Here is a 13099-nt window from a genome sequence, read left to right on the forward strand (position 1 = left end):
AGTGTTTGACTTATGTAACTTTACGCATTGCAGACTTTATTGTATTAAAATGAAAGCTTAAGGTACAAAATTGTCTGCTGAAATGAGCATTGTATTAGCATGATTGGCGAATATATATAATAACTGGTATTATACCCTTTTTTACGTGTCACTGAGAATAACGTCTTAAAGCCTTAATGTTGCGTATTCAAGGGCATCCATATCAAATTTAGTACACCATTTTAACAAATTTATTATCATACATCATATCGTATATTTATAAAATTTGATTTTGGATGTCTATTTAATCTTATTTGCTTGGTATTTATTTATTATAATATAAATAAGGTAAATTACTTTAATACAAGAGAATAAATAATTCAGTTAAATGAATTATCTATCATAATTTCCGAATGCAATCTCATAGAGATCCCTAAGTACACAAGGTTTGGCAACTTTCTGTAGGCGCCCGTTGTATCTGGTACGTCCATACCGTGTAGTTTTAAAGATCACGTTAACAATATATGTATGTTGCGTTAATAGAACGAAGTTAAAGAGGTCTGTAGGATAACGTGAAAAACTGACAGTTACTGTGAAATAAAACTACTATCTCGAATGATCTCACCTAATTTTAATATATATTAAGAACAATCAAACATTAACAAAATACACATTTGAAGGTGAAAGTATGCGTATTCAGAGCGTTATGTAGCTGGATCGTTACATCATTAATATAAACGCTGAAAAGTTACATTTTCAATATATTCAGTCATTTTTGGGTAAATAATTCTGAGTGCATGCCACTTTCGCGTGAAACATAATATCGCAGCGCTTTTTAAATGGTAGTAGCTTTTAGTTTCAGCAACGTATATTGAAAAATATAAGTATTTTGTTCGGATGACAAATAAATTGCATGAAATTATTTTATTTCATTTGTAACATAATATAGACATAACATAGTCTTATTTTTCAGATATAGATAATGAGGTTCAATTTAATAATGAAGTGTAAAATTTAAAACAAAAATATTTGTAAAGCGGTTTTACGTCAATTCTGGGAGCAAGAAGAGTTAAAGGAAAATGTGTAAGGGAGTAAATAATGTGAATTGGGAAACCGAGACCCTCATGGGTTCTACGACGCCCGTATCTAATTGGGAGCGTTTTATCCCAAGAGCAGCTCTATCTCATATTGGGCTATTCGTTGCTCTTATGTTATATACAGCTGGAGGTGGATTGGTAAGTTTTTCTCAATTCTTTTAAACTTGTATTTGTATTTATTTTCGAAAATAAATTTATTTTTTTTCGAAATTTTAAATCATAAAACTACTAAAAGCTTTGTGATTAAAGATAAATTTAATAATAAAATTTTTAATACCTTATTAATATTTAAGAACTAAATTAAAATAGAAAATATATGCCATATGCATTAATTTACTTAAATAGCAACAAGAAAAGAGGTGTTAATTATATGTAAGTCGAAACCTAAATTAAAATTAACCCGACGTTCCAGCTTAAACTAAATTGTGATATTCTTATTCACGGTACATTAAAAAATAAGAAAAAAGTATTCTGTCAACAGCTCGTTTAGAAGTCAGCAAATTCTTCTTCATATAAACATATTGGGCTCTCTTTTATTTTTTCTTCCTCGTAGCTTTCAAAATAAGACGAATCACCCGGAGATCGAATTTTTGGTATGAAAGGTGCTGGAAAACGACTGTTCAGTAGGCTATCCCAATCGATTTCGCGAAACCATTTATGATTTTTAAAATCTAACGCACCGCTCTTAAGGTTCCCTAAACGTCTAGTTATATCCGTCTGGAGTATACGCGATATTAAATCCTTTAATTCCAACGAAAAGTGGTTAGGACACCTGTATTTTCCAGCAACAATCTTTTCATAAATTCTCATAGGGTCTGACGCATAAAATGGTGGATGACCAGCGCTCATTTCAAATAAAAGGACTCCAAGGGACCACCAATCAACTGACATTCCGTATCCCTTACTTAAAATAATTTCTGGTGCTAAATATTCTGGAGTACCACATAGTGTCCAAGTTCTACCACGAATCAATTTACAAAAACCAAAATCAGTTATTTTTATGTATCCAGTTCGTTCGATTAAAATATTTTCCGGCTTTAAATCTCGATAAACCAGTTCACAAGCATGCAAATATTCGAGTGCCAGGATCACTTGAGCGCCATAAAATTTTGAGGATGTTTCCTCGAATTTACCTAGTTTACGTAAGTGCGTAAACATTTCTCCTCCAGCAATGTACGGGAGAACAAAATAAAGGTATACATTATCTTTGAAAAAGTATTTCATATAAACACAAAATGTAAAATTGAGACCGCATAGAATTTTTTTTTCATAATAACTGTGTTCGATTTGCTTTAACTTTACTATGTTTTCTTTTTCTAGCATTTTCATAGCATAATATTTTCCAGTAATCAAATGTTTAGTTAAATAAACCACTCCAAATGCACCAGTGCCTAATATTTTTTGTTGTTCAAAATCACCCAATTTAGCTTGGTCCTGTGGCTTGTCATTCCAAGAATCTATAAAATCTCGGTGTAGTTTCTTGAGGTATTGGTTATATTGTTCTTGTTTTGCATCAGAATACCCCGCAATGAAAGCTGAGCTACCATATCTTTTGGCATCATCAGCCATAGCGTCGATATCTTTTTGTGAAATCAGTTTGAGGGTTTTTTTTACGATTATAAAATAAAATATTTCGCCTCAATTTTGACGTTATAAAAAGACGTTTCTGAGACATTGATACTGAAAAAAGTTTACATCATATTTATATAAAAAATATATATAAATGTGATAATTTACAATTCCTTGACACTAATTATTTTAATGAATTTACATTAAAAATAGTCTTATTTTTTTTTAAATAAAACTATTATTAAATTAATAGAAATAAAAATTTTATTTGACAGAATTTGTAATAAACATTGTTGTCATAATGAACACAGAATACAATTTATTTTATGGTCATGTTTATATTTACAAATGATTTTACTAGTTTACTTTCGGGATCATGTAACTGTAATAACATTTTTGTAACATATGGCTAGATCTCCGTACACGCGTCAGAATCATCAGGATCACCGTCGTTACTTGGATATGTTGAAATCTGAATTTTTAAAAAGATACGATGATCCTACCCAGTCAGAAAAAACTTCAATCGATTATGATAGTATAAAGGCAATTGGCAACGGAGCTTACGGAGAAGTATTTTTAGTCAGAGATAAAAGTACATTTACATACCATGCCATGAAAGTCGTTGCAAAAGAAATTGTCGTTGAACGTAGACATGTAAAACATTTAATATTGGAAAAGAAAATTCTTCAAGCTGTTCAGTTTCCATTTGTTCTTTCGCTTGATAACGCATTTAAAGATAATTTATACCTTTACTTTATATTACCCTATGTGGCTGGTGGAGAACTATTTACGTACATACAAAAATATGGTAATTTCTCAGAGGAGATGTCGAAATTCTACGCTAGTCAAGTAGCGTTAGCTTTAGAGTATTTACATTATTGTGATATCATACACAGAGATATCAAACCTGAGAATATATTGATTGATACGAATGGGTATATAAAACTATGTGATTTTGGATTTTGTAAAATACTTAAGAAAAAAACATGGACTTTGTGTGGTACACCTGAATATTTAGCACCTGAAGTCATAATGGCAAAAGGTTATTCATTTGCTGTGGATTGGTGGGCACTTGGAGTTTTAATTTTTGAAATGTGTTCGGGTTACCCTCCTTTCTTTGCTTCTGACCCAAGCAAGTTGTATGAAAAAATTCTAGAAGGTCATTATAAATGTCCAGATACTTTAAATTCTGATTGTAAAAATTTGATAAAGAGTCTGTTACAAGTAGATCCCACGAAACGTCTAGGATCTTTAAAGAACGGTGTCTATGATGTTAAAGCTCATTCTTGGTTTAATGATATTTGCTGGCAATCTATATTGCATCAACGGGTTCAAGCAGCATTTGTGCCTATTTGTTCTTCGCCAGGTGACACCAGCAATTTTCCAGAAATACAACAAATAAAACTTAAAAAAAGTTCAAAGTACTATTACGCAAAAGAGTTTGAAGAGTTTTAAAATCATAAATCTAGTGCCTATTATTAGTATACTTATTTATACTAGTATCTCGCCAAGTCACGACGATGATTGATCAATTTCTATTGAGCAGATTTGTCAAAGTTCTAGAATGCAATGTTTAATTCTCCTCTTGTAACTAAATACGAACAAAATGGAAGACTATTTTCGATGATAATTAATATATAAATGTTTTAAAACTTTTGTTATAGAATTTATAAAATATTCCAAGTATTGCATCAGATTTTAAAATGTTATACATTTATTTCAATAAAATTTGTTTACACAGAGTAAAGAGCTGTACAACACAATATATTATTACTAGGTTACATTTTTGCTTTGTTGGTCTTGTATATATGGCTGCAGATCCTGAAGTTCTGAGAGAGAACCACGGGTGGGGCTAAAAAAATGTATTTTTGTCTCGAAAAAATTCCATAGCACCCCGGAGTCTCAAAGTTAGAGTTGATCTACACTGCGGTGTCCCAAAAAGTACGCAAAGTCATTGTTCCTACGACTAAACTCTTTCCAGTCGAGTCGATTGCGTACTTACTTGTGCATTAAAATATGTCTTGCATTAAGTTTTTTTGGAAAATGTTATGCATATTTATACATTGATGATGCGTTGCCAGAAACCTTCAAGCAAGTGCCAAAAACAACTGTACAAAGCTTAAGTCTAATCGAATAAGCGATGCGTCAACGTATAGATACTCGTAAAATACGTACAAAAATGAGCGTTATTGCAATGTTGCAATTCATCTTGAATTCTTTTCGTAAGCAAATATCCGATATGAGTTTTGCGTTACCTATGTATGTTAATTAACAGAAAAAATAACGTAATATACATCAACTGTACGAAGTTTAACTCAATTGATGTGAACAATTATACGACAGCATTATAACGATACAAGGAATACGAATATAAAAACCTGATAAATTGATATTATTTATTATAATAATAATAGGATTATGAAAATACAAATAAAGTATTAGCTAAATATGGTTTAGCCTTTACAGTTGTAAAGGCTAGTGAACTACATTAAGATATATTTTTTAAATTTATATTAAATATCTATGATCATCCGTTAGGATTAATGTTGTTCTGGTTCTATGATGGATGTCAGATTCCTATATTTGTCACTTTTTCAACTGTCACCAATATTTTAATAATAAGGAGATCTCAAAGCTTTGAATCTTTGAATTTTTTTCATGATATGCATAACTCTATTTGGGAATGGATGGATTCAAGAGATATTGTAATTAAGAAAGTTTTATTGTAAAAATGATATTTGATAAAAAAGAAGAGAAACTTGTACATTACACATATGATTCACAAATCAGCCATAAACGTCATTTAGACGTTTTGAAACAAGATTATTTGAAAACCTACGCTTCAACTATAAAGTACGAAAAATCATCTGAAGATTTCGACCTTGTCAGGATTATTGGCGTTGGTTCCTACGGGACAGTATTCCTCGTTCGTGACAAAACTAGTTTTGCGTACCACGCTATGAAAGCTATTGAGAAAGCTCAAGTAATAAAAAAGAAAAATACCAAACAGCTTTACCAAGAAAAGAAAATTTTACAGAGTATCACATTTCCGTTTTTGATAACACTAGATTTTTGTTGCAAGGATAACTCGTATATTTATCTTATATTGCCATTCGAAGCTGGCGGCGAACTATTTACATTAATACGAAGGATGAAAAATCTGTCTGAACCATTGGCACAATTTTATACGGCGCAAATCGTTTTAGCATTAGAATATCTGCATCATTGTAGTATAGTTCATAGGGATATTAAACCAGAAAATATAATGATTAATGAGTCTGGTTACATTAAGCTCGGTGATTTCGGTTTTGGTAAGCCGATAAAAAGTCGCACGTGGACTATATGCGGTACACCCGAGTATATAGCTCCGGAGATTATCTTATCCAAAGGATACACGTATACCGTGGATTGGTGGTCGCTGGGGATTCTTATTTATGAGATGATAGCTGGCTATCCACCATTTTATCACTCAGATACAATGAAACTTTATGAAAAAATCCTTAATGGAATTTACAAGACTCCAGATTATATGACACCTACATGTAAATCTTTAATTAGACATCTTTTGGATGTGGACCCAACTAAGCGCTACGGTTCGTTAAAGGCGGGTGTATATGATATTAAAAGTCATGTATGGTTCAGTGAATATAACTGGGCTATGATATTACATCAAAAAGTATACCCACCATTCGTGCCTATATGTCGGAATCCTGGCGATTCTAGTAATTTTCCTGAAATGGGAGAAATGAAATTAAAAAAATCACCAGTATGTCTATTTGAAAAGGATTTCGAAAACTTTTAACTTGTCATAACACAAATGTTATAAAAAGGTTCCATCATAAATAAAGTTATAATTTGTGTATTTTCTTTTAATTAACTATTATTATTTAATCCTATTATTATAACATATTTAATAAACATCATTATTAGTGACTTTTTGGATTGAAATAGTGAAGGACAATATGAAGAATTCATGGACAAGGAATTCCTTCCTACGCTAAAATCCTTTATTTAATACCTCAATTATTAATTTAAAATTATTACTATTAAGTAACAATATTTACCTTAAAATATATATACAACACTATAAAAATAGTATGGATGAAAATATAAAGAAGAAATTATAATATAAGATATGTAAAAATGTATAACTTAAATAGCTATTAACGATTACTTTTTCACTTGATTAATTAAGACGCAACAGAAATTTTATATATCTTGATTATATAGGTTTATAATCTATATCTATATAATCTATATGAATAAATGAATTTGCAGATTTTTTTGTAGAAATCAACATATAAACATATTATAATTGTAAACAACGTATTATGTGGATATACTTTAATTGGTAAAATTAGTTAAAAGAGTGACTGGTATTGAGGGTTTTCGAAGATAAGTTCAAGCTGAATTCACTCTGGTTGTTCTCGGCTCAGTAAAAAGTATTTGTTTCAATTTATATATATTTTTTAATTTATTTATACATAAAAGTTTACAAAACAAAATACTTATAGCTAGCATCGGAAAACTACCCAGGTTTGTAATAAATGCTAAATTAGAGTTAAATCGAGTTTCGTGATACATGTACGAGATAAATTGAATGTCGTTTTTTATTTGCTAAGAGTTAAATTATATAAAAAAAGAAACAACGAACTAGCAAAGGCAATGATTAAAAAACGATTAAACGGTATACAACCTATAAATTATATAAACGATTAAAGAAATATTTGTTACAAGTGCACTTCAAATTTTATTGGTGTTATTATAAACTAGTTTTAAAATACACCTTTATTTTGATGTAGCGATAAAATATAATATATTTATGTGTTTGTTGTCCATTTTGTTCTAAACATATATATGAGACATGTTTGAAACGTTTTTTATCATCGCAAAGGGTATATTTAATATAAATTACACACTAATTTATTTTGATTTAGGTCTTTCGAGCGCTTGAATATCCAGCCGAACTGGCGAAGCAAGAAATTCTTAGAGATCGTATCTTAACGGAAAGATGGAATCTCATTAGAGTAGTAGCCGATTACAATATGAATGGGACTGAAGTCATAAGCTTAGAAAAAGTTTTAAGTGACCAACTCGCCGTGTACGAGAAAGTAAGTTGAAAAGCTTGAAATATATCAGAATGTGCTCGTATTGAATGATCGACCAATAATTATGTTTTCTTTTTACTTCGCCCTTGGAAAATATTATTATCAACATTCTTTGCAGAGCTTATATCTTGATACATAAAGTTTACTCACTTTATTGCCATAACTAACAGCATTTCTCAATATTGTTCCGGTTAAGTTTCCTAAGAGAGGTTTTCATTAATACTCTGAGCACTAGAGTAAAAAACTCGTAAGGTGGTTGAAAATCAGAAAATTGTTTCTAAAGGTAGACAGTAGACTGGCGGCCGACCGTATTGATCTGACAATTCTTGCAGTATTATAAAACGCATTGCTTCGACCCATGAATAAGGACAAGCTAATGGTAATAAATACAAACAAACTTTTAAGCCCCTAGAAGAAAATCAATGAGGGATGGCAATATAACCTATATTCAATTTATACAACTCATAAAACAAAAATTAGGTTTAACTATTACTATAAATTTTAATTGCACGGCGTCATGCCATGTAGGTAATTGTAGCTTTCACCACGAAAAAACATAAACTAGCACTGATAACATCGTTTAATTTTGATATATGGTATTAAAAATAAATATTTGGACAACGTAACGCAAATATTAATGCACACGCAGCGTCCATAAGCCACGTGGCCATGTTATCCTCTTATTAGCTAATCCAATGCGGTTTTGATCTTGACCCACGCAACCACCGTACGTCTGAGCATGTTTATATTCTATCTGATCTAGATATTGTAACGTAAATTTTAGTATTAAATTAGGCATTGATTATTTAATCGCAATTTTACAATATAAGAACTAAATAGTGTAGATATTTTAATTGAACGAGTAGATGTACACTATGTAAGTAGATGTAATATGATATTCATCTATCGCTTCAAAAAAATCTTACATTTTACTTGTTTTGGTTTCCTAATAAACGTTTATTATAATGTTAATAATAAATATAATAAATATTTACAAGCTTATATTAATCACCGGAAAAGTGAAATGATGATTATATATTTATTTATTTTTATATTAATGTTTTGAAAATGTCGTTTAAAAGGTACTAGAGGACGCATCTGGCAGTGGTATTGCTTTGGAAATAGAAAGAAATTTTCCTCCACTTGAAGAAAAATGGAGTATATTACAAGCCGTGTTCTTTTCATCAACTGTACTCACCACAATAGGTGTGTACGACCATGTAAGCATACACAGTATAAATGTGTTATATTCAGAAGGATATTTCATAAGAAATAATCTTCAATGTATTATTAATCGATAAAGACGGCGACCAACATGAATATTTATTTTATTCAAAAACTTCAAACGAAAATAATATTATAATTTATATATCTATTACATGCAATACGTACAAGTATTAGAATAAAACACGAAAATGCGATTTTTATTTATACTCCACTTTTATTACAGGATACGGTAATATTGTACCAGAAACATTCTGGGGAAGACTATTCTGCATTGCATACGCACTCATTGGAATTCCACTAACGCTCACAGTGATCGCTGATCTCGGAAGAGTATTTGCAACAGTTGTGTCTATTGTAGCCAAACACTTGCCTACAATGCCGAGTAAGTTTATTTAGACAACGATTTATGTGCGGCTTGCGGCCACGCGTGCTGCACATAAATTTTCCGGTAATGATGTAAAAGAAATATTCTTATATTTATTTCCAGTAATTGTTTGTTGTATCTAGAATGGTGTAATCGACTATCAGAAACAAATCCGGCGGGTCAAAGATCTTTGTACGCGTTTTGGGCCGTGTGCTTCCTATTCGTATATTTATCAGCTGGAGCGGGACTCTTTAAAATGTGGGAAGATGATTGGACATTCTATGATGGATTTTATTTTTGTTTCATTACTATGACTACCATTGGATTTGGTGATCTAGTTCCAAGTATGTGTTTTCGATGAACACTTGAGTTACATATATTAAAATAGTTATACAAAATCACTAACTTTTGTTTTATTTTTCAGAAAGACCGAAGTATATGTTGTTATGTACTCTATACATTTTGATAGGCTTGGCACTTACATCTACAATTATCGAGTTAGTTAGAAGGCAATACGCTAGGTCTTGGCAACAACTACGAGCTCTCTCAGGACCATTGGCAGACACATTAAGAAGACTTGGCGACGCCGGGCGAGGAGTCGACGTGTCTGCGTTCCATAATGATCTCAGAAAGGTCTTAACTGTCGTAAGTAAAGTTTATGCTTTGTACGAAATTAGTGCCTAAGCCTTGACCCAATAAACTTACAGTACTTTAAAGTGCCTATGTCTGCCAAAAATATATTTGACTGTTTTTCATATAAAACCGTTATCACTATGTCTTATTTTGATATTTTAATATTGGTATAAAAAACGTTATTCACTTTGGTAAGTAAAAATATGTCGTATTATCACTATTAACTTTCTTGTACAACATCAAAAAAATATACTAACTAAATTTGATTATTTGAAGTGTAAAAAGGATTGTGAAAAAATTTAAAGTGGATTGATGACAAAGTATTTTCTAATAATAATATTCTGAGATTATTTACTTATCTATATTTAATAAACAAACTCTGTTATTTCCATAAACATCAGGAGAGAGACACATTTTAAGATTTATTGAGTGTTCAATAAGTGTTTTGTTATTATTTTGTCGAGTTCAAAGCGTAGCTCGAATAATCCGACAGCACTGCCGACAGACATCCGTCTACTTTGTAAACAACTAAACGGTCTCCTCTCTTTGATTATTGGAGTTCAGATCAATACCGGAGATGCGTACGTACGTGACAGCTACAAGTAAACGCCTGCGATAATAGACTATTGCATATTACGCTTATAAGTAGTTAGATGCAATAAATCAGTTCCATATACTTAATATTTTATATTACTTCTATATTTTATAAGATAAGAATTTGTATTAGACAGCTTCGTCTATTTTTACAGCATTGATTGTATTGTATTGCTTGCATAAGTAAAGATCGAGGTCGACGAGTGCTTCAATGTCGCAATAGCCACCCTTTTAGTTTTACTACACCATAAAATACGTCAAACGGTTCTATAATAGCTGAAATGAAACGACCAATGTTTTTTATTCTAAGGAATAAACTTGATTGTATATCGGATTGAAATCGATTAATACCGTACTGATTCGAGCAACGAAAAAAACTCTGAAAGTATTATGAACTAAAATATGAATGTTATGGGATATTTTTATAAGTTTCCGATCTGATGGTTATAAAATTCTGTTTTAAAAGTGCGTCAGTGTTTCAATGACCTTCGACGAGATCTATCCGACATTACGTGTCAATGTTGAAAGATTGTAGCTTCTGAGCTTTTTGAGCTATTATTTTTACGTTTTTAAATAACTTTAATAAATATCTGGAGCTCAATTGCATCGAATATAGATTTTCGGAATACAAACATATGTATGAGCATAATTTTATAGATACGGATCAAAGAATCTGAAAAAAAATAATGTATCGTAACCTGATAGATCTAGTATATTAAGAGCCTTGATATGAAATTTATTTGAAAGTCAGATATTAGAAATCTTGTTAAATTTAATTTTCAGTGTTTAGTCTGCGAGTATGTAGTTAGTATAAGTTAAAAATAATTATTACTAAGAAAATAGAATAGTTTAATGACTGAATCCAGTTGTTGTCTTCCTGTTCATATAATAGTTTGACGTTACTAAAGTAACATGTTGACAATACATTGCTTAGTAACAGTGTACATTAATGCGCTTTCCTATCAAAGCAGCAAGAGCTTTGTTTAATCGAAATTAAACTTTTGACAGTGGCTTTATTTTGATAGTATTCTTTGTGAAATTATATTTATAAGAAGTTTCAAAAGAAACATACTTGTAATAGAAACGATTTAATTTTAGTGTTATTATGTTGTTGTTTTATTAAAGCATTACTTGACCAATTAAATGCGGCTTGTATCACCATGTTTGTTGAAAATGACAATAAACGGAGTGTAAAGGTAAGGGACGAAGTAAGTCATTGGTATGGGAGGAAATACGTAGGTATATCGTAATCTATTTTGCGTATTAAGATATATATATTAGGTATTACGAATACAGGCTTACTTTTAAGCTTCTCTTTGATTTTAAATAATTGTATTTTATATTAATTTTTTAAAATAAGTTTTCATTTAATTATTATAATGAACGAATAAAATTTAAAACAGTTGTTACATACAATTTGTAAAGTTTGTAACGACGATTGCGTACCTATTTTTCTTGGCACGGTTTATTGCAATTGTATACTTTATTTTTTAATCTGTTTTAGGTCACCATGCCCAGATTTAGCGGACGTGACGCCCTCGGTGAGAAACGTCAACTGGAGTGGGAAGCGGCCGTCGAGGCTGTAATTAGAGACATCACAAGCCCCGTGACCAGTCAACCAAAACCACCTATAGTCCAAATTGTAATATACGAATCATCAGTGTAATGTTTAGGCATATTGTAGAAATACTTCTATACAATTTAATTTTTCACCTTAAGCTTCAATTACAATTAAAAAAAAATCGATAATGTTCAATCGCCTCAAATTTGGCGATGATGCATCGCTATCTCTGATGTAATAGTTATAAATTAACTACTTACAAAGCACGGAAACTGCGCCGTAAATATGTTTGATAGCTTTTTTACAATGAAGCGCACACATGAATACAACATTTGTTACTCACTGTCAAAACTCATACATAATAAATGGTTCATCTATTTCAACTAGCAGTTATTTTACAAATATTTAAAATATTCCTAGTAAAATAGCTTAAAAATAAAATATTCAACGGAAATACTGAATTGTCTAAATATGTTGTATCCGAATATTAGAAATAAAAAATATAGGTCAGGCTAGAAATACATTGTTTAAATTTAGTATTATTAAGCTAATTAGTATTATTGTGACGAGCTGCTACAAATTAAATGATACAACATTACGAGATTACGCGGCAGTAGCTGTGATTTATAATAACAACATAATTTCATAAACTGTGACAGCTCGAATTTGAGTAAAGCATTGTACTAAAGAATGCTTCCAAATAATTTGTTTTGTTGTAATATATTTTGGGATGATATTAAGCGGACCGAAAAATGTCGCTGCGACTTTTGAGATTTAATTATTGTATTATTTCATAATAATACTGTAAATTTATAAATAACAATTATGGTGTTTATGCTAGTTAGGTATATTTACTCTATGAAAACTCAATTCCTACAATACATTTAAGACAAAATAAGTTCTTACTTATTTTACGTCGTTATTAATGTTTTGGTTTCGTTATCGAAATTCCCTATATTTGATGGAG

General features: G+C 30.7%; 4 protein-coding genes across 4 annotated transcripts; 3 read left to right on the top strand and 1 right to left on the bottom strand.

Annotated features, from left to right (window-relative positions):
• The first annotated feature begins 874 nt into the window (after positions 1 to 874).
• On the top strand, positions 875 to 12874 carry LOC113397488 (uncharacterized protein). Its single transcript, XM_026635879.2, has 7 exons — positions 875 to 1214; positions 7583 to 7756; positions 8836 to 8959; positions 9204 to 9362; positions 9488 to 9688; positions 9769 to 9989; positions 12076 to 12874. The coding sequence occupies exons 1-7, from the start codon at positions 1059 to 1061 to the stop codon at positions 12235 to 12237; spliced, it is 1197 nt and encodes a 398-aa protein (XP_026491664.1). The 5' UTR covers positions 875 to 1058; the 3' UTR covers positions 12238 to 12874.
• LOC113397490 (cAMP-dependent protein kinase catalytic subunit alpha-like) lies at positions 1384 to 2709 on the bottom strand. The gene has a single exon (XM_064218689.1). It carries the CDS (start codon positions 2643 to 2645, stop codon positions 1563 to 1565), a length of 1083 nt encoding a protein of 360 aa, XP_064074759.1. The 5' UTR covers positions 2646 to 2709; the 3' UTR covers positions 1384 to 1562.
• Positions 3031 to 4152, top strand: LOC113397491 (cAMP-dependent protein kinase catalytic subunit alpha-like). Its single transcript, XM_026635881.2, has one exon. It carries the CDS (start codon positions 3051 to 3053, stop codon positions 4098 to 4100), a length of 1050 nt encoding a protein of 349 aa, XP_026491666.2. The 5' UTR covers positions 3031 to 3050; the 3' UTR covers positions 4101 to 4152.
• Positions 5263 to 6505, top strand: LOC113397495 (cAMP-dependent protein kinase catalytic subunit alpha-like). The gene has a single exon (XM_026635885.2). It carries the CDS (start codon positions 5377 to 5379, stop codon positions 6445 to 6447), a length of 1071 nt encoding a protein of 356 aa, XP_026491670.2. The 5' UTR covers positions 5263 to 5376; the 3' UTR covers positions 6448 to 6505.
• Positions 12875 to 13099: the final 225 nt, after the last annotated feature.

This window comes from Vanessa tameamea, chromosome 3 (genome assembly GCF_037043105.1).
Source record: "Vanessa tameamea isolate UH-Manoa-2023 chromosome 3, ilVanTame1 primary haplotype, whole genome shotgun sequence".
Taxonomy (NCBI): domain Eukaryota; kingdom Metazoa; phylum Arthropoda; class Insecta; order Lepidoptera; family Nymphalidae; genus Vanessa; species Vanessa tameamea.